Genomic DNA, 22653 nt, shown 5'->3' on the forward strand with positions numbered 1-22653 from the left:
ATAAAAGATGCCTACATCATGTTGATTATACAGAGAATAATGTTTACCTTTACATATGGCACAGGACTTTGTTAAGAAGTGCTAGTTATCGTGCAACAAGTGAATTATAAATGTGCTGCTGTAGTAATTAGGGTCACTAATATTAGTCTCCTCGTTGTATGCAGCATTTACCACTTATCCAATATTGAACAGTATTTTTAACAGATTGTGACAGCAGAGAACAGAAACAGAAAAAAAGTTATGCAGGAAGCAAAAACAAGAATACTTGGGACTTCCAAAAAGCAGTATCACACAGTGATGTGGCGAAACCCTCACGACAATATCTAGCTGTTTGAGTGGCATTCATTGTTAAGTGATACTCTGAATAATAACCCTTGCTGTTATCTATAGTGGCTACTGAAGAAAGACCCGGACCTACTGAAAGAACAACTGTGTTCAACACTCTGCTGGTGAGATTTAATTTAGACTGCTATGCTTTTAATTTTATTAACAGCACATTCATACAACAAATTGAGGCAAACAAGGCACAGTTTAATGCCGAAAAGGAATGCAGTTTTAAAAAAAATAAATAAAAGGAAACTAATAAAGGTTTTTTTCCATCGTACTTACAAGCTGTTATCAAGAGCTGGGTACAGCACTCAATTAGTATTAAGTCACAGCAAAGAAAACAGTGAGTTTGCACGCCAAGTCATAAGATGCTTGAATGTAAGTGTAGTATAGTATATGCCAACTAATGCCTCCTAATTAAGCCATTTATTTAAATGCTGTGTGGATCATTTTAAACCATACACCTTACAATGGTTTGCTACAGATTTAAAATTTCTCTGGAGTACTTTTTAAACATAAATAGAAGTTCAATAGTACGTAACCCATTTTGAATATATATATATATATATTTTTTAAATTTAATGTGTAAAGAAATGTGCTCCAGTTAGAAGCCAACACTTTTTTTACTTTGATAATTTTACTTCTGAATGTTTGCTGTAACTACAGTAGTTCACATTCATTTCTAGAATAGCTATTAAAACTTCAACAGCATGAATTTTAAAGTAACCACATACCACTGTCAAATATATAAAGCTTTGTACTGCAAGGACATCACAACTGTTTGCATGGTTTTATTTTAGTTCTTTATCCTCAGATACTGAGCTTATTAGCAATTGTCATTACTACTTTAAGGATGGGCATGAATGCAGAAATGTCACTGAAATTGCTGCTGCTAACAATTTGAGTGTGGACTGCAAGTGCTTGCTGGTAGTTTCGACCCTCAATGCAGCGTCCAATCTCATGCAGTCCCCGGAGGACGTTAGGAGTAAGCTATGGGGGGAAAGAGAAAGGATAGACAGAGATGAAAGTGCGACTGAAATGTATAAATCCATTCTGCATTACAAAAAATAAAAATAAAATCCAGATACTGTGTCTCAGCAAGGAGAGCCATATCATCCAATTAAAAAAGAGCAGCTGGTTCTGCTGTAGACTTCACCATTTTAGAAAAAGACAAAACTCAAATGTTTAATAATAGGTGCTGCCCTTATTTTAAATCAACTTTCGATTACATTCTCTACTTTTTTTCTTTAAAAACCACAAGACAAAAAGGTGAGTATCAAGAGACAACAGATACTGTTCTTACCACTTGCTCTCTCAGCTTGTCGTAGAGGTATTCCAGCCTCTTCAAAGCATCATCAAGTTTTCTCTTCGTTTGCTAAAATATAGTCATTATTTTAAACACACGTACCTCATTTCAAAATAACATAACACTGGATGTCTCAGATCTGATAGTACCCATTTCAGGAGCAGGCAGTGTTTTTTTTTTTTTTTTTTTTTTCTTTTTTTAACCCCTTCTTACAAACAATAACTTGAATACTACAAAAAGGACTGATAAAAAGAAGCCTGCAGCTCAAAGACATTTGGGAAGTACTGTACAACCATGGATACAGGACTCAAGCAAAGCTACTGACGCAAGTGAAAGGGCAGGGGAACGATGGTCCTCTTTCCTTTAGTATCTATAATGTTGTATAGCTACTAAAACTGTTTACGATGAAAACTAAAAAAGGAAGTGACAAAAGTCATCCAGAACATTTGATCATAAATTCTGAGGTAAAACCTGTAAGAGGCAAAGTCACTTCTGTTTTGGTTAATGCCTTCAGTCCGTTCCACCTCAGTAGGCAAGCTTTTCTCTCCTCCCAACTGGACAGAATTTCTTTATTATGGTGTTTTTTACACTAACACACAGGGAATGCACAACCAGTTAATGTATTTTAAATCTAAATGAACTAGTACCTAGTTAAGTAACAAAAGAAACCCTTCATATGTAACTACAAAGCTTCACTGAAACAATGAGAGCTTAATCCCTTGCCCCCTTACCAAGGACTTCTGAGATCACCAGTAGCAAAAAGGTTGATTTTTGACAATCTACAAATAATGACACTAAGGAGGCTCCACACAGCTCCCTGCTGTTCTGAAACAGAGCCCTCTGTTTTTGTTCTACTTGTTGTTAAAGTGTCCACACTTCGTATCTTCCATGTTCATCTCCACCCTGATTAACCCTGGGACTTCTAGGACCGTGATCATGTAAACACGATATAAAAAAAACAAAAAAAACACTTTGTTTTGATGACTTACAGGGCCACCACACTTTGCAGTACAGGCTTGAAACACATATCACTATATAGGGGAGGGACTGAAGTTCACTTCCTGATATTTTTTTTCGTGAGACATCACTGAGAGGGGTGTTTAGTTTCTAAAGGGCGGAGAATGTTTTAGCAGCGCGGAGAGAAAAGACATCACAGCCTGCTTCAGAGAAACTTGTCAAACAAAGACATGGAAAAACGATGTAAATCCAATTTATTTGACAGTTGTATTAGAACATTTATTCTATCGCATGTGTTTTTATATATATAAATACGATATCAGGTACATTTGTTTTCCTTATTACTATTAATAATGGAATGAATAACTTATTTTAGTTATAAATATTTATTTTGAGAAAATAAATCAAGAGTAGTGTCCATTCTTGATTATAAAGACCCTGATAATAAATGTGTATTATGTCATTGCAATCACTCAGGTGAAACAATGTCTTGTAAAGTGCCCAAACAACAATATTTTTCAACAAAACTTTCAGGAAGTATTGTAAGGTCCTTCGGGTCACAGAATAACACATTTTTATATATGTATCTCTATGTAGAATAGATAGTAAAAAATACTTTACATAAAAAAAAATAAAAATAAATTATAAGCAAAGAGCCAAATACAGCCAAAAAATGCCTGTTACTGGGGGAGTATCCCACTGAAAAATGTTAAATTATAAGAAAATTAGACCATCAGGCAAATGCATTGAGTGTGACACAATCAAACCTGCACTGGGGGGGTTTGATTATTTTATAGTCTGTGGTAAAGCCATGCTGACAAAGGTGTTTCAAACAAAAGTAAAAGATTTGACACCTTATCCACGTTTGCAGATGAAATGTTTTTTGTTTTTTTTGTACGTTTTTAATTGAGCACTTCATTTATTTTGCTTTTGTTGGATTTATGTTTTTCCACTTCAAAAAGAAGGGCTTCTTGATAACTGAATTGTGGTCATTTACATTTTCTGTTGTACAACTGAAATCTGCATCTCTTTGTCACACTTGCTTAGTTCTGTTGGGATTGACATACCGGGTCACCAGCAGCTAGGAAGCAGCGCTTTAGCAGTCCATCAAAGGTTGTCTTTAACATTAGATGCTCTTGTGGAATATCCTTCTTTTCAATCTTCTCTGCTGGTAGTTGATGAAGAGTCTAATCAAGTACATAAAAGGAATAAAACAATTCAGCCTTAACAACACTTTATAAAAATCATTGCTGTCCTATTTTTATGCTGCCAACATCCAGCATCTATGGAAATCCTCAAGACACCACAGTGGCACGGCTTGACCCAAGATGGTCAAACTAATTATTTTATTTAATAGACAAGCACCATAAAACACAAACAGTCTGTCTGGACCAGGACTATTATGTTTTTATCTATAACAGTTAAAACATAACTTTGTCACCTGACCTGGATATTGGCTTCTTTAGGTGCCCCTGGTGATGCCTGAATAGTGTCCTGAGATAGAGAGGCCTGAGGTTGGAGTGCTTTGTGTTCCATAGGGAAGTTCATGACAGGCGATGTGATGGGGGCTGGTAGGGTGTAGTTCTCATGAAGCTGTGCAAAAAAACAAACAAAAAAAAAAAACAACAAAACATGATACATGAGGGGTAACTTTTTAATCCTGAAGGGTAAATATTTAGCTTCCATCTGAGCAGGGTCACAAGTGAAGTAAGTTTGCATTAGTTGGCACAAATGAATCCTGGAAATAAAAAGGTGATGAATGAGCATGCTAGCGTAAATTACATTTAAAAAAAACCCAAATGCTTCAAAACATGCCCCATGTGTGGCAAGAGTCTTCATGTCTGTCCAATATGTAACCAACTCAGACACTGTAAACACATGTGCTACACACCACATCACCTATCCACTTTGTTACTCATTCAGAAATTATATGTAAAAAAAGACATTTTAAAATTTATGTTGTGTGTGTGTGTGTGTGTGTGTGTGTGTGTGTATATATATATTCAGCTAAGCAAGCATATTACACAGTATTCACTAATTGCAAGCAAGATAAAATAGGCTACTACCATACTAAATTATTGAGGTCAACAGGTCAATTAATTTTTCGAAAAATTTACTGTCTAGATTTAAATCACATGATACACATGTTACACTTCTGACTTTACTGACTAAGTTATCAACCCAAATTTATAGCATATATATATATATATATATATATATATATATATATATAATATACGGGATATATATAATATATATATATATATATAAAAGAAAAAAAGGTCATACTTTTGCATTAAAACAAAGTACTTCACAGATAAAAAGAACAAAAATGAAAAAAAGGTAATAACTAGCCAAAAATACACACAAATTGGCTCTGGACCTCAGCCTTGGTGCACATGATGTGGCTGCTAAACACATCACTGTACTCCATTAACCCATTTAGTCAAGACCAATTCCGTTAGGGTAGGGAAGATGAAAGAAAATGGTTTTAATGATGAACTAATCCAGTTCTAGTAAGCAGGATCTGCTGCTAATTCCATTCTTAGCTAAGAACCTTAAGAGCGGTTTTAAAGTTTTGATCTCCAGGTTCTTTCCAGGGACAATGGGCTTAATATTCAGTGTGCAGATACTGGATGTCAGAGAATCCTAAAAGCATGTATTTAGCATAGCTAAATACCCCCACCCTAACCATCTACAACTGGGTTTCATCAAGATTTATTTTAACAAACAAATACACAAGTAAAGGTTTGTCTAAAACTAGTACTGGTAAGAAAATCCTGCACAGTAACAAATACATCAATCATTTCCATGAAAACCATTTAGCTACCAAATACCAAAAAGTAAAAGCTGGCAGAAAAGTTGAGTATAACATTATGTACAGAATATTATAAGAGGAAGAAATGACAATGAGTAGTTTAATAAAAAGTTGTTTAAGTCCAAGACATCATTAGGTAAACAAATTAGGTTAGTATCATTGTAAAGTTTACTAAGATGATTTACCATAAGCAAATTAACTTCTCGTGTTCTAAAGATACACGTAAAACACCTCTATATATACACCCACACTTCAGAACAAAATAAACAGTTTTATAGATGCATACTACAATAGGTGTGACATAAAGATGGACAAATACACGGACACTCATAAATCCCCAGAATCTAATCAATCAGCAATGTTAGTACCACGTTTCATCACTATTGGATAAGCCGTTTTCCAGAAACAGGTAACATTCATACTTACAACTGCCTCCACTATAACCCAGGCACTGGGGATTTCATCCCCTGTGGAGGATATTAAAGAAAGCTCCTGAGTGGCATCCTCACTAATGTGTCAAACACTAGGCTATGCTACTGCTTATAACTTAACTCTAAAACCTACTGCAATCTCCGTATCTAGTAGTAAGATGTCTTGCTGTGTTTCTGTGGGGTTCTGCTTGTTCCCAGTATTAAACAGATTAGTGCAACTGTAGTGCAAGAAGCCAAGCCTACATCAAACATCGAATCAACAGTTGAGCTGAGTATTGAAAACAGGATTTGCCCAACTCTGTGTCTTGACCTCTAATTCCAACCACAAGGCTGGCCTTCCTCCTGATTATATGGACAAAAGAGGGGTGAGAGAATAAAGCTGGCCGAAACCAGTAGCAACTTGTGCAGGAGAATAAGTCAAAAAAGTGGTGCAGCACATAAGGCATCACATAATCCTTTTAGGTCCTGGCAGACTCCTTCTGACTCCTTCCTACATACTATAAGGCTACATGTTAACACAAACAACTACTTTGCTGCCATTAATGTATAGCTGAATTGAAATTTGGGCAGCAGTCCTACTGGGACACAAAATATGAACCTGTGCTGCCTTTTAACTGGGACTAAATCGAAATAAAAACAGAGAATATAGAAATATAGCACTTTCATAATTGAATTGGATCAGAAGCACTAAATCCATCATTTTGGTCTCATGACAAAGATGATATTAAATGTAAATGACACCGATTCACTGAAGTGATGATGCAAGTGCCCAAAAACTCGAAAATTACACTGAATGGTTCCAAGAATCCCTGACTAATAGGATTTGTGGCTTAACCCTTCTGGACACACTACATCAATAGGGGGTCGGGTTAACTGCAGCGTGAAATCAGACTGGACAGATAAGCTGGCAAAGTGGTGGGTAGAATTCTATCACACATTCAGTTTTGTTTTAAGTGCTTTTTTTCTTTAAGTTTTTATTTGTACTTTTACTACATACGGTTGTTTTTGGATGGTGTAACACGCCTGCATCGCTTCATTTTTGAACAGAGGTTTTTCGAAAACATTTCAAGCAACACTTTTTTTTGTTTGTTTTGTTTTTTGCTTTTGATTTAACAAATCCAAATTAAAAGTATGGTCACTGAAATAAATTGATGGTCAGCAAAAACAAAACAAAATAAAATTAGTTATTAGTGTTGTTACCTTTTTCTTCCTTGGCCCTCCTCGCACGTTTGGAGGATCATTCCATCCTTCTTGAGAGCCTGGAAATGAATGACAAAGAATCACTAAAAAATATCTACATGTAAGGAACTAATTAGTTCAGCAACTCTACCACAGTATAAGCCCAAGACAGCCCAAGCCACATATGTGTGTATTTCTCAGCCTATTTTTCCATCCAGTTAGCTATATATATATATATATATATATATATATATATATATATATATATATATATATATATATATATATATATATATATTTTTTTTTTTTTTTTTTTTTGGACGTGCAAAATTATTAAGCCTCATAGCTTCTCTAATTGTGCAAGATTAGGAAAATCAAGCAAGAGATAACATTAAAAAATGGTTTACAAATAAAAATATCTAAACTTTAAACTTTGGGTTTTTAATGAATAAATAAACTAACGTCATGTATCTACAATGGTTTACATCATGTATCTTACATCATGTAAATTTACTATGTACAATTTATTTTATATCTATAGCTGTGATTATATAGCTTACTTTCAATTCCAAGTACTATTAAACAATGCAATAGTTACTCAATGAGAACAGCTGCATTTATGTGAATTACAAAACAAAGTACAAAGCATTACAGCACCATTTCGAAAGCAATCTAGCTGCTGATAAACCAACTGCCAAAATCAAAGTCCTTGATGAAAAGAAAATTATTGCAACACATCCTGGTATTAATGTAAAAGGTTGCCTTTTGTTGCCCAATACAAGAACATTTGTATGCAGAAATCCCATTGCCTGCATTGTCAAAATGGGACACATCTTCATAAAGTAATACTCTGAAATGTTTCTCAAAAACTACAGAAAATGCACCTGACATGTTTTTGCATAGGTACACTACACTGCCTAAAGAGAAGTATTCAGTGGTTGCTGCTTGAAAACAATATTTTCACTTGCTGAAATTTTAGAAACATTTCTACATTATTAAATAATTTAACAAAATTCTAAGATAAGAACCTGCATTTTTAACCGTTACATCCTGCAAAGGTTATGTTAGGCATGTGCATTTTAAGTGTTAGTTAAATACAAGTTAATAATTATATAAAAAAAGAAAGTTTTCTCCACATTGGCAGACTTCAAGAAACTTTTGAAATATTTAGGATTTTGTTTGTTAGAAAGTGGTAGGAAATAATAATCTTGCATAATTAAGTATTTCCCAGCTTAAGTTATTAAAAAAGTGCTTTAAAATGAATAGCACCCTTAAAGGAACAAAGACACCTGACAAATAAATAAATAAATAAATAAATAATAACTTGATTTGGCATCTTTTCAAATGATGAAACACATTTATTTAACAAAATATGCAATGCCAAAAACATTTCTCATTGCCATGACTCCACCAAAATCACATACTATATCAAAGTTAGCCTTTGCATATATGCTTTAGTGGTATAATTTTTATTTAAATTTAGCTCTTATAATGGCTGGGTTCTGAACTCCATTACAACTCCTAATCATTTTCATGTATGAGCACATGGGCTATATATAATGTATGGGTATTTGAAAATGGATGCCAATAATAATAGTATTTGCAAAAAAATATATCATGAAGTCTTTATCCTGCAGAAGCATTTTGCCCAAACCGTGGAGAAAGCTAAGAATGTTAGCAGAAAAATACTTATTTTCATTGAAAGAAGTCAAGCCCTATGTAAAACAAAACAGGCTTAGATCTTCCTCAAAATGCTGTGGCAATCTTTAAAGCCAAGTCCTAGCTCTGCTGTTATTCTGTCACCTTCATCATCACAACGGTTCTCCAGCCACGGAAAGTATCCTGAAAATCAAACAGGGGGATCTGAACAACAGCTAAAATATACATACCACTCACTTAGGAAAACCTGCTTCTTATTCTTCTTTATTATTATTATTATTATTATATTATTATTATTATTATTATTATTTTTTAGCATTGAATAAATGTAAGCCATATGTGATTTTGTTCTAATCACATCTGGTTTATATTTTTTATTTACTCTTAAATTACATATATTGCCATATTGTTTTTTCACTAACCTGGGTAATATTCTCTTAATAAAAAAGAATCTTCAACACAACTTAAGGGTATGCACCAATATGTTCTTCAGTTATGCCATCCTATGAGTAACAACAGTGAACAAACTATATGTTTACTGTTAAGTTAAATTTTTCCTTACTATATTTTTCTATTACTATACAAATTTGACAGCACTTGACTTAACAGGTCCCAAATAAATTTAACTTTCTGTAAAATACTAAAAACCTTAAAATCACAATTTACTTGGAAAAAGTTAATTTAATACAATCAGGGCAGTAAAAAAAAGGTGTATCAAGGTAATGAATATATTGAAATTAGAACTGTAACAGGCTGTTCTCCCATGCAGGATCTCAAAGTGTTTTTTTATTTTATTTTTTTATTTATGAAACAACTGTTTAATGTTGCCAACAGGTGGCTTTGTCAAGCGAAACGGGATGGATATAAATCCAATAGGAAATAGGCACAGACCCCACTAACTTATCTGCCAGTGTCTCTCTGGAACTTAACAGAGACAAAGTGTTCAAACAACACCACATATTTCTAAAAGAAAACAAATAGCTGTGTTTTATTGCTAATATGGACAGGGAAGCTTCAACCAAGCACAACATTTTGTGGTGTAATTAGCTGGATCCTAATTAGCTCTTAGGGTTTCTGTCTTTCTGTTTTTATTAATTTCATTGCTTAGTTTTTGCTATTTGATTATATAAGTAAATAGTTTTATTTTCGGGTCTTTCACTTTTTATATACTGTATTATTTTTTTCGAGGACTTTTTTTTTTTTTCTGTCACAATATGTATTGTAACTCGACAGTACTTGCACACTTCAATTGTACTTGTTTCTTTGCTGTCTTCCACAACAACATCCTTATGGTCATGGGAATATTCTTCTTGGGGTTTTATGTGTTTAGGCTTTATTTTTTTGTTTTTTTTTTACATTTCGCCACAATTTGCTATTCTGTTTTAAATTCCACAGGCGTGTAAATCCTCCCTATCAAACTGGAATATAGCTTTAAATCTCGCAAGAGAGAACATTCTTTAGTTTCTTTAATCTAATTTTAAATCCTGCAAGCATATTATAATCCTCCAATAGAAATGTAGGAATTTGCTGCCACTCAGTAGTTGGGGTGGGTTTTAAGTACTCAGAACGAATCAATGCGAGGTACAAGTCAGGAAGGTGGGTCATTGCCCAACTGCACTGGGAAATTATCATTTTAATTAATTTTTTTTCACGGGGAAAGAGGTCATGTCAACTTTAATTGAGTAACCATTTTCAGTTTTTGTTCATTGGATATACATTGATCTGATTTTTTTTTTTGTATCTAAAGTGTTTTATCAGTTTTTACTGGTGAAAACAGAAATTCAGAAGCCCTAAACAAACACACTGTATACTACACTGTGCAAACCGTGTGTGTCCAGAAGAACACAGGAAACGTCCAAAAGAATGCAAGCAGTTTCAAGCAAAAGGCAGACCAACAATGTTTGGCCAGGCTGGTACAAAAATAAGTTTACCCTGTACTTTTTGAAGGGTAGTGCACATTAACTTATTACAGATTTCTGAAATACTGGAAACAAATGTGCATGACTAAAGGATACTGCGACCCCATTAATCATTTAAGCCCATCTGCTTTATAGAACACATAGATTAAAACACCTCAAATCTCTTCTCAATCATACAGGTGGTTCTGCAGTACCTGTGGGAGGGGGAGGAAGAGAAGCAGCAGCGAAGGTCTTGGCAGCAGGAGCTCCTGGGCCACCCTGTGGGTATCCTGGTCCCAGTGGATAGGTTGTGGGAGGCTGTGAGGCTGGCATGGAGGTCGCAGTGCGAGCACCGCCTGAGAACATTGGTGGAAGACCAGCCGCCTGGGAGGATGGCGGGAGAGGACCAGAGGGCTGGTAAAAGGGAACAGAGGCAGGCCTAAAGGTAGGCCCTGACACAGTGGGGCCAGGCATTGACTGTAGGCCACTGGGCTGTGCTGCATGCGGCTCAGGTCCCAATAGATAAGGATGGGTAGGAAAAGCTGCTTGTCCACTTGGAGGCCCTCCTAGCTGGCTGAAAGGTTGAGAGAATGCTGGAAAAGAGATTTGGCAGCCATTCATAAAATTAAGCATGTGGCTGTACCTGTGCACACAAACAACCAAACTGTTTGAGCTATATATATATATATATATATATATATATATATATATATATATATATATATATATATAATGTATGGGCATTTTAAAAAGGATGCCAATAATAATAATAATAATAACAATATTTGTATAAAATGTCTGTACATCTCACTACTAAAAAAAATGTAGGGCTACAGAATGAAGTTTTTATCCTGCAGAAGCCCAAAACATGGAGAAAGCTACAAGGGTTAGCAGAAAAATCTTTTCATTAAAAGAAGTCACACCCTAAGTAAAATAAAATAGGGTTAGCTCTTTCTCAAAATGCTGTGACAATCTCTAAAGCCAAGTTCTAACTCTGCTGTTATTCTGTCTATTATACACAAACAACCAAACTGTCCTAGAAAGACCTGCAACACACAATTTCTATATTAAACTGAGAGACCACTGGAACTCAAAATAGGTGTGCGCAGAGAGTTTTATCGAGTCAATTTGCAATAAGTCTGTTAACCACATATCACATTTACTCAACAGGTTAATATAAAATCACAAGCTAAGTTATTTTAAAGACAAAAGCAGCACATAGATTTTCCTTTCTTACAAGACCCACAGATATGTTACCAAACATAAGTGTACAGTTTTAAAGAGATGGTTACCTGAAGCAGTGGCAGGGTGTCGAGGGTACTGTGGTCTGGAGAACATGCTGGCTGGAGGTCCATGGGAAATAGCTGGCATACCAGAGTGTGGCACTGAGTCTGCTGACATCGGCTGTGGAGTGAAAACTGGAGGCTGCCCTGAAGGTTGCATCTGAGGATGAAATGCAGGCTGGTATGGGCCATACAAAAGAGAGAGTTTTTGAAAATAAAAAAATAATAATAATAAGGATTATCAACCTGTGTAAAATAAAATATATAAAATAAAAATACAAATCTAAAATTGGGCTACAGCATCTACACATTCCCACACTAGTCTACTACACAAACAGTGTACATAACAAAACAAAAAAGCTCCAACCCAATTTAACTACATTACATGTCCATCTATTCCTAAGATTAGGAGACATGTTTTATTAAAAAAATAAACAATCACTGCTAACCACACTGGCAATAAATTATAATGCTTTCCTTTTATGCTTGTCGCCACAAGACTGAGAATGGATATTACAGAGGTGAAATATTGCACTAGTTTCTCCTAATGTGCAATACAGCCACCTTCTGGTGGCTTTTAGTCTCACACTAAGTATTACACAGCCCTCCTCATACCTGCTGCTGGGTTCTGTGGCCCGATTGCTGGGCTTGCGCTGTAGAAACAGGGCGAGCGCCTCCCCCCACCTGGACTCTGTTGTAAGGGAAGGGAGGAGGTTGTTGACCTGCAACAGCCTCTCCCTGAGCATGAAACAGTCTGTCCCGCAACTGCATGATTAAAGCCTGAGAAAGGAAAAAAAACAATAAAGAAAATAAGGACCTACAAGGTTTAACAAAGACATCTACAATAACGCTGCCAAAAGGGAGACATTCATGGGCAGCCACTTTTATCAATTTGATGTGCCCATTTACACAAAAAGTGCGTGGTATATACTGGTGTTGATAATTTATTTGTGCCCTGCTGCTCCTCGTATATCAACTGACTTCTATTTTTCAAACAGGTTCCTAATCTCACCTACCTGACTGCTGCTTGCAGGCAGATAACTCATGGCTGCAGCAAGACTCCCTTGAGCTGCTAACAGATTGGCATACTGAGTCAGTTTCTCTGCCAGGACAGCACTCTGAGTTACCATATCACCACCACGAAGCTGTTCAATCGATTTGCGTAAAACCATTACCGTCTCTACCAGATCCTGCAAGAAACAAAAGAAATGTACTTTCCACAGAGTTTCCACATATTTTAAAGCATTTGCTCCTGTCTAACTTTTTTTTTTTTTTAAAAAAGGAAAACACATATAATTTTACCAAAAAGAGAACTAAACCACAAAGTAACTGAATCCAAGGTCTCCAAGTTATTGTTGAATACTTATTACTCAATGGCGAACCCAACCTACAAAATCTGTGGCATACTAATTTACAAAATGGACAGCACAAAAAAAGTCAGTTGCATCATGTCAGCCCAACAAAAAGGAACATGAAACCAACCCTCATCTTTCAGGGGACCCTTTTTAAGACTGATCTTAACAATGTTCTTTGTGGGATTACCTCTAAAGCCAAAGGTGATGAGGTATCATTTTTCAGTACCCAGCAGTCTACCAGTTTCTCAGTGTTCCCGGAGCAGATATAACACAGACAGGCCCGAAGACACATCCTCTCTTCTCTTTCACGCTCCAGACGAGACCCCAGAATACCTAAGGAAATAAGAAATATACACAAAACAGACAATTGGCATTGAACCTTTCAGGGATCTCATTATCAGCTGTTCCCTAACATACATCTGAATACTGTGGGTCTTTGATCATGCCACCTATAAAACATTGAGAAACACTTGGGCAGTTATGCAGAGAAAAGCCTTGATTGAATCTTGTTCATGGCACACGTTAAGTCTGCTTGAGCAAAGCTAAAGACTGGGCGTGCTCACAGATCCAGTTCACCAATGGACCAACTTGGCCAAGTACACTTCCATGTGTCCCAATCAAATAAAATAATAATAATAATAACAATAACAATAATAATAATAATAATAATAATAATAATAATAATAACCCAAACAGCTCTCTTACCACACAGCTCCGAGAATTCCTCAGGACGTGCATAAGTCAGGAGGGCAGCTAAGGCTTCCTTCCAGTTTTCTAAATCACATGACTGAACAATATCTGTCCAGTTACGGTTAACTATGGAGGACACAAGCTGGAGATCCACATAATGTACACTAGTCAGTCTTTTATTCTAAACAAATACAATACACATTTACAGATCTAGTGACTCAAAGCTGTTTTATTTACCACTGAAATGTCGGTTTTCTGCTTTGCTAGATATCTCTGCTGGGTTTCCTTCAACAGCTCCTCTCCACCACTAATAGCCAGGATAACAGCATCAGCAAAGCGGGCATCGTTAAGACAGAGCTCGACGGCCCCTTCAAAATTACCTACTAGGAGTGCTTGGCTGATCAGACCATCGGTATCTGATAAATGAAAGAAAGAAAAAATAAATACAAAATTAAATTAAAAAAACACACCTCCAGCAGCAACCGGGATTCAGCCAGTATTGTGACAAGAAACAAATGTGCCACACCTTTAACAAGACACAACTATTTCCACGCGGACAACATGCCGGGGGCTCTTGACCCTAGCCACTTAAGGTCATTCTGTACTCGCTTGGCCAATCAGTACATGCAAATAAACTACGTAAGTGATTTGCAAATGAGTGGGGTTTATAGCACCATAATAAATATGTATCACATTGATTTGGAGACAAAACATGGTATTGGTTCAATCTAGATCAGCTCTGGTTGCTAGCACCTCTAACAAGAAACAAGAATATTTTTAAAACACCAGTAGATACAAACAAACTTACCTGTGGTTGTAGAAATCTGAAATTTGGGCTTGTCATTGGGAAGATTGCTGAAAAAGTCAGACTGTGTTGAGGATGTGGGGGATGATGAAGTATCTCCTGCGGCACTGGATTCGTCTGATCTCTGTGCATGGATAACTGAAGTGTTAGTGGTCATGTAGACCGCCACAAGACTATTGATGCACTTAGTCATATGGCATTTTTTTCTCTAAACCAGTGCAAAACTTACAATACATTGACATGAATCGCAGTAGTTTAAGATGAGCCAAAAATACATACCTGAGCAGATAAAAGTTGTATTTTTTCTGCAAGATCATTAGCATCAACCCCATTACTGTTAGGCTGTAGACTTTTTCCTAAGAAAGAGGCAATCTAGGATGGAAAAGACATTTAATTGGAGATAAGCTGCTTTGTTTAATAACATTTAGAAAAGGATATTGCATTCAAATGCCAGGTTACCATATATATCTTCAGTCCTGTTTTTTTCTGTATCAGCAAACCTATGATTGAAAACCCATGACTGACACGGCCACAGTGGTGACCCCAGGGTCTGAAGGGAATAAGTGACATTAATACATTTCACATGATTTACCTTTTTCTCCAGTTCTTCTTTACTGTAGCCCAGGAGTCGTAAGAATTTGCTACGAGCATCATCTTCAAAGTTAACCTACAAGTAAAATGAACCAGAACAAAATGTAGCCTTCAACTAAACATTACTGACATCCAGCACTCATAACTGTAGGCATCTTTCTGATCTATGGCAGTCACTAAATTCATTCTATGCTGGGGAAACAGTGAACCCTAATGGTAAGAAAATGATCCTGACAACATGACCTCAAAGCTCAGCTGATTCACCCTGACCATGCCGTCTTGGGCAACTCACTTTACAGTTCCTGTTTCATAAAACTACGTACTTTTTTTCACTTAGGAATATAGCATATATGTATGACAATACATTTTTACCTTTAAGAAGCTCCAGATGTTCTTTTCAGAGTCTGTTGCTGCCTTCTGAATCTTGGCTTCGCAGAAGCTGGAGAAACTTCCAGTGTGCAGTGCTGACTGGAGCTCGCTGGAGCGTTGGAGGAACTCAGTTTCTGTGATAACCTGGCTGATGAACACGTGACGTGGATTGGGCTGTGGCACTTGCTGTTGTGCTGGCTTGGCATTTTCAAAGGTTATCAGCTTCCCACCAAACTGAATAGGAACAGGATCAGGGTAAGTTCTTAAGTGGCCAGATTAATGTAAACAATCGACTTTTCTGCATGTTAACAATCCAGTTAGTTGTGTGAAGATTCATTCTGCATTCTGAATGTGATTTGCTCCAAAATATCTCTCTATTTTGTGCAATACAACTGAAGAATTTACATAGACAAAGTATTGATGTTAGCAAGTATTATTGCCCATTCACTGTGCATATTTCCTTAATTATTTTAAATTATTTTGCTTGCACTTTCTTTAATTAAATGGAATGAACTCAAAATTCTACAGTAAAAACATGCCATATATTATTTGACTACTTACTGCAAATGATGCCCCCACAGGCCTCCTGATCCATTTAGGAGGCTTTTTAAGAGGAAGAATGACTTTTGTCTTGGCCACCTTCTGAGGAACCTGTAGAGGAGGGAGGGACTGCCCAGTTCCAAAAGGGTCCATGGCATCAAACGAGGAAGACATCTGCACACGTTAATTAAAACAGTATAATAATGTGTGCAATCAACTATCAAATGGACAATGGAATATGATTTTTTCATATCATACTCCACAAGGAAATTGCATGAGCATTGGCTACACAAGTTTAATTAAAATACTTCAGACACCATATCAGTTTAAGAGCTGTAACTCATTCTTTAAGCTTTCAGAGATTAATTACTGGGAAGAACAAAAATGACAAAAGGGGATACAACCCCTTTTCTAATTAACATAGAAGCATTATTTTAAACTCCATAGCAGACAGATGTTTATGGGTCTTGTTCATTCTTTTATCCAAAGCTGTCCCATGGAAGAATTATTATTTATTTATTTTTTATTTTTTGCCAAATGAACAGATCACACTACTAGAAATTAATCTCCTATTCACCACAAAGAGAGATTTTTAATTCTGTGAAAACACGAATTTAAAAATGTTTTATACTGTGTTGGTATTCTTATTTTTAGTTGAAGTTTGACCAATAGCCCTGCTTTGTGTCTCTGTTGATAACGAACAGAGAAAAAGAAGAATAAAAGCAGTACTATCATGAAATCTGAGACACTTTAGTCAAACAATTTGCAAATCAAACTATACTCAAAAGGATCAGGGAAGGTCATGGAAATCCAAATAATGTAAACAGTCACAAAAACATATACTGTTGTAGAGGTTACTTAACCCTTTGTGGTCCTATGTCCTGGTCTGACATAACAATTTTCCCTTTCCAGTCCGATGTTGGACCCTGTCCGACATCCTCAAAAAGTAGTCAAGCACAGGTCTCTATTCGTTTTTTTTTCTCCGGAAAAAGACAAGAAAACCTTTCAATGGCAGAGAGAGACCGAAAAAAAGGGGGGGCCTATCTGAGATGTTACAGTAATAAAATGATGACTTGGATCACATTATTGAAGAGTTTGGTGATAATGAGTGATCAGGAGAGGATTTATCAGTACGCACAACTATGAACAGGTATGTGAAAAATACAGTGAACAAGGGCTGGAGATGTAGTACTGAGTGTCCTTTGGCTATGCAGTCCCTTTTAAACCTGTTTTATTCTGAAAAAAACATATTTTAAACACTGTGTTTAAAATAAATTGGACCTGACGGGCCTGACAAGCACTGAATAAATTGACCGGAAGGGATAAATATACTTAATACTTCACATACTTCTGTCATTTTAGTCACCACTCTCATTTGTCAAAACTGGAACTGCTCGCAGGTAATAGGTACTGACAAAAATATCTTGTGCAAAAGTTTACAGGGATGGAAATAAGACTAGCAGTTTGATCCATTCCTGGTTTTAATAAAAAGTTTAAGAAGAGAGATACACCAGAGCTTGTTACCTATACACTGTGGCTAATCAAGCACATATTAAAACCTGGGATGGGTGAAACTGCTTTACAATAGGATTCTTATTTCCATCAATGGTTTATCACTAGCTCAAATCCGTAAAAGGGAAACCAATGCACTTATTTTTGTCCCAGGATGGAGGTATATCATTGACTCAAAGTTTTTTTCTTTTCATTGAAAAATACAACAAAAAACAATGATGTGAAGTGTACCTTATCAACATGGCCTTGTCCTTGAGCATCTAGGCTTCCTCCCATTACTGAGTAAATGCTTATCCGACCATCAAATGAGGCAGCAGAGAGAATGGCAGGATTCCTGGGACACCACTGGACATCGAAGCACCACTGGCTGCTTGTTGGCAACTCATAAATCACCTGAAATAAATGACATGATAGTCAAGAATAGAACTTCAATCAAAAAAAGCAATTGGCACTAAATAATAGGACTCAACTTCAGAAAATATGTTACATATTCTTACAAAAAATGAATGATAAAACATTCACATGGAAATTTAATTGCTAGTAAAATAGGTTTTCAAGTATCAACTGACCCACCTCTCCTGTTCCTGGATTCCAGCACAAAATCCTGTTGTCTTTAGCACTACTGAGCAGCAGCTCTGGGTCAGCCTGGCTCCAGGAAATAGACAGAATCCCTCTGAAAAGATACAAAATTAGACTTTCATACATTTTACTTTTCCCTGCTGATCAGTGTTAAAGATTGAGGTTAAGCATTTGTTATAAGCGTTGTTAGCCTTTTTGCAATGTGTGTCATTGTTAATGATGTCAATGGATTAACTATTTGCTCTTTACCTTGTGTGGTTCTCCAGCAATTTTAGAGGAGAAGAGGCAAACCGCAGGTCCCATATCTGGACTACTGGAAGGCGATCATCTTCTGATGCCAGCACCAGCTGAGTGGCCACTTCAGGGTGCCACAACATCCCAGAGCAATGCATCTGCAGACAAGCATGGATAAAACTCAAACAAACTGGAAACACCACCACTTAAATACAACAAACAATCTTCACTTTCTACCACCTCATGACATGTTTCAAGGCAAAGTAGCGCCACACTGTGGCATGGTGTGTTTCATTTGAAATATGTAACTATTTCCAGAGCCCATTTGCAAACCTCAAACACAGAGTTGTGTGCATGTTGTCACCACATGGCACCGATTACGTAAAATCCAGAAAAGAAAACTTAAACTTTTGTTGGCAGATTCTGGTGCCCACAAATAATGTCAAAACAATAGCACCATCACCTCCACAAAACTTAAATCAATATAAATTGGCATGGATTCTAATCCATTTATCATTTGAACTTACTCTGTTGCTGTGATCACTGATTTTAATGATGGGTTCATTTTTTCTCAGGTCCCACACAACTGCCTTACCACTGGGGTGAGCCGAAGCAAGGATGTGCTGCACCTGCCTATTCCAGGCAACAACACTGACATCTTCAAGAGGCTACAAAAGGAGATAAAATAACCCTTGCAAATATCATATGTTGGATTTACTATCTTGTCACACTTGAAGACCAGGCAAATAGAACATTTTTTGTGTATTTTTTTAAAAAACTACATTGTGTCTATATATATATATATATATATATATATATATATATATATATATATATATATATATATATATATATATATATATATATATATATAATATTCCTGAAATTATGTGATTTTACCCTTTACTGGCAAATTTAACACAGAATCTAATGGCAAAAACTGTTCAGGCAGATCCACACTCCTGCTGAATTGTGCCAGTGCCTCTCTGTGTAAGCAGACACACATGACTGTTTTGTATGCCATACATTTAAACCCTAGAAAAATCTGCCTATATGTCTTTACTTAACATGATAATGTGGTTTGGTTTGGACCCCATTGGACGACTGGTGTTTCCTTTACTGTTTACATGTTTAATCAGTCTCACAAAAGATTCACCAAGCTCTGAAATAAGTTTTTTTTTTCCCCCATTTTCATAATATTTGCATACTACCACAATACGTTTACATGGTGTAATTATTATTCTCAGACATCAAAATATCTGCTTGCATTATAAATTATCCGACTGATTTGGAACTAGCACTATACACTAACAGTGACTGGGGAAAAAAAAAAAAAAAGTACTTACTTGTGACTTTGCCCCTGGTGTCATTGGATTACAAAAGTTATTCAAGTCCCAGATATAGATCTCTGAATCATTGGCTCCAGAGGCCAAAAGGTTACTCTTAAAAAAGGTAAAAACATATTAAAATGACAAGTTCTACAATCATTTTAACAATGTTATAAGTTAGTATTCTGTTTTCTCTTATGGCATTGCACTGTCAGCTCATTAAAAGCAGTTTATTCGACCAAATAAGGTTTTATAAAAACAGGCTTATGAAAAAACACATTTTTTGATTTTGGTAAGAAAGGCTACAGTTTTCTGACAGAAGTGAGATACAACATTTGTGTGTGTGTGTTTTTAAAGTGGTGGGGGGTATTAGACATTAGATAAACTAGGCAAAGATCTCAGCTGTAGTCACACCTTAAAGGGGTTGAAGTCAAGGGCCCGGACAGGGCCTGTATGCTTCTCACTTTGTCCTACGATGGCCTCTTTTTCTGAAGCCAGTATTTGTGTTGGATTGTACAGAGTGACAGCTCCATTGTCACCCCCACCCACAAGCATCCCTGAGGATCCTGCTGTGACTGCGCCGAAATTCACCCAGATCAGGCTGTGAAACCTATAGGGGAGAAATACAAATCACACATATTAAAAACAAAAAGCAAAAAAAAAAAAAAAAAAAAAATGTATTAACTTAATTTTACAATCTACCTTTATTAAAAGCACACATACATAGTACTAATTTGATTGGCTTTTAAGCTGTCTGGATCCAGTGCACAAATTAAAAATACCACATTGACTACTTTTCAATGAAAATGGTACATTTGTTATGTACTACACTGTAGTCACTGATAATATATATATATATATATATATATATATATTAATATATATATTTATTATATATATATCTATATATATATATATATATATATTACTATATATATATATATATATATATATATGGCCCCCCACAATGAGAAAAAAATTGTTCTGTATTTTTAATGTTGCTGCAACACACTGAAAAATGAAATATACATTGTGAGATTGTGGCATAAAGTAACTTCAATTTTAATATTTTGCATCCTCCTTCCTTTTCAGTGCCTTACCTGGTATCCAAATACAAGAAGTGTTAGCTCTAAAAACAACTACTGACCTGTTTGTGGTTGAAAGGGAACCGCTTAACTTCATGTCTAGTGAAGGATCTGAGAAATCCAGTTCAAAAATCTCCAGGGCCGCACTTGTACTAAAAGATGCATCTAGCTGTTGGGCAGATGTACCTTGAAGAAGAATGTGATATAAATAAAAAAAAAAAAAAAAAAAAACACTTAAATCCATATCCATATACACACTGCAGTCAACCTTGGTTAACTAAACACTGTGTCAAACTGAGTTTTCTTGCTTATTTATTTAATTCTTTATTTATTTTTAATACCTGTTGCTAAGTAGGTAGGATGCTGGGATGCAGGGCTCCATGCCTGATTGGCTGTTCTCTGAATTTCTTTTAGCTTCATTGTGGGTGTGCTGAAAATAAATAATGTTAGAAAAATAAATAAAAAATCTTAGCTTTGTTATATTAGGACGTAGCATTGACCTGGGAAATGCAAAAAGTACAACATAAGATTCACAGTATTCTGCTGATTTAACACCAAATGAAATATGAGACACATCCCTCACTTCTGATTTTATGTGTTGACAAATGAAAATTGACAAACATTAAGAATTCCAACAACTAAAATACGTGTGACTATACCTCTCTCATACAGTTTGGTTCGAGTGTGACATTTATCAACATCTAATCTCGTTTGTTAATTAACTACTTATATTTACTGGAATACCTAGCACGTGTCACGTCACTATTAGCATGTACACAGTATTTAAATAAAAGTATAGCCTATTACGACTCCATACAGTACTTCAGCTATACGCAGTATTATGGCATCAGAAATCGCCATGACTAGTGTGGCGTATGTGTGTTAGACAAGGTCATCCGTTTCCAGCTGAAACAGCTGGAACCTTTGTCGTGCCTCTGAATTCTGTTAGTTAAACATACTAATTAGATAAGATATTCTACTATATATATATATATATATATATATATATATATATATATATATATATATATATATATATTAGACACAAATGTCTAGGCATTTTTATACACACTTATTCACATACACGTTCTTATCTTCTAAAGAGTGTTTTGTCAGTTTCCACTACTTAAACTTCTTTTAAGAAAGTGTCTTTACTTAATAATCAACGTACTAATAATTTATTAAGACTGCATGAACTAAAATGTGTTATTAAAGGCCCGAAACAACTGATTTTAACACATTGTTGCAGTGAATTAAGTGAATTATTAATATTTGTTTTGCAGAATACTTGCATGGAGAATTACTATTATTATCGTAAACAATTCCATTAATACACATTTCTCACAATATGTATATTAAAAAGTGCAAGTACCACAGGACCAGCCACTTGTTTTCTCTGTTACACGTTTCAATCATTTGAATGTTCGTTTCTCAATTCACTATAACTCACTTTATACTCAACAAAGTTTCTGCCAGTAATAAAATACGTACCGTTGTATTCGGTGTACTGTGTATCTCAAATTCTGATTATTTTATACATACAAATGTTAATATTATCCCTGTTTGGGATGGGATGTGTAGTCTTTCAGCGCTACGGCGGCCGACGTGGCAAAAACACCCTCAAAAACCATTTCAGCAGAATCAGAGTAAGACTGACTACTTGCTGGAACCAGAACAAGGGAGCAAAAAAAAAAAAAAAATGTAGAC

The 22653-nt window shown here is 35.7% G+C and overlaps 1 protein-coding gene and 1 long non-coding RNA gene across 4 annotated transcripts; one reads left to right on the top strand and one right to left on the bottom strand.

Moving 5' to 3' along the window:
- Positions 1-775: 775 nt before the first annotated feature.
- On the bottom strand, positions 776-22569 carry LOC121325918 (protein transport protein Sec31A-like). Of its 3 annotated transcripts, none has more exons than XM_041268994.1 (27): positions 22438-22569; positions 21288-21376; positions 21009-21132; positions 20276-20471; positions 19880-19975; positions 19061-19201; positions 18549-18691; positions 18294-18393; positions 17952-18113; positions 16230-16382; positions 15672-15902; positions 15301-15375; positions 14988-15080; positions 14712-14832; positions 14141-14319; positions 13919-14045; positions 13401-13546; positions 12875-13048; positions 12474-12638; positions 11868-12018; positions 10791-11168; positions 8822-8860; positions 7040-7098; positions 4037-4183; positions 3658-3777; positions 1631-1702; positions 776-1317 (listed from the first exon to the last, which is right to left on the bottom strand). In XM_041268994.1, exons 2-27 carry the CDS (start codon positions 21364-21366, stop codon positions 1138-1140), a joined length of 3651 nt encoding a protein of 1216 aa, XP_041124928.1. In that variant the 5' UTR covers positions 21367-21376; positions 22438-22569; the 3' UTR covers positions 776-1137. The 3 variants fall into 3 exon arrangements, with proteins under 3 accessions (XP_041124928.1, XP_041124927.1, XP_041124929.1); XM_041268993.1 differs by having other exon boundaries at positions 11868-12036; positions 22438-22568; XM_041268995.1 differs by lacking the exon at positions 8822-8860 and having other exon boundaries at positions 11868-12036; positions 22438-22568.
- Positions 15835-19199, top strand: LOC121325920. The gene is made up of 3 exons (XR_005951386.1): positions 15835-15923; positions 18566-18817; positions 19109-19199. It is a non-coding gene; the product is annotated as an uncharacterized LOC121325920 (long non-coding RNA).
- Positions 22570-22653: the final 84 nt, after the last annotated feature.

Source organism: Polyodon spathula, chromosome 13 (genome assembly GCF_017654505.1).
Source record: "Polyodon spathula isolate WHYD16114869_AA chromosome 13, ASM1765450v1, whole genome shotgun sequence".
NCBI classification, from domain to species: domain Eukaryota; kingdom Metazoa; phylum Chordata; class Actinopteri; order Acipenseriformes; family Polyodontidae; genus Polyodon; species Polyodon spathula.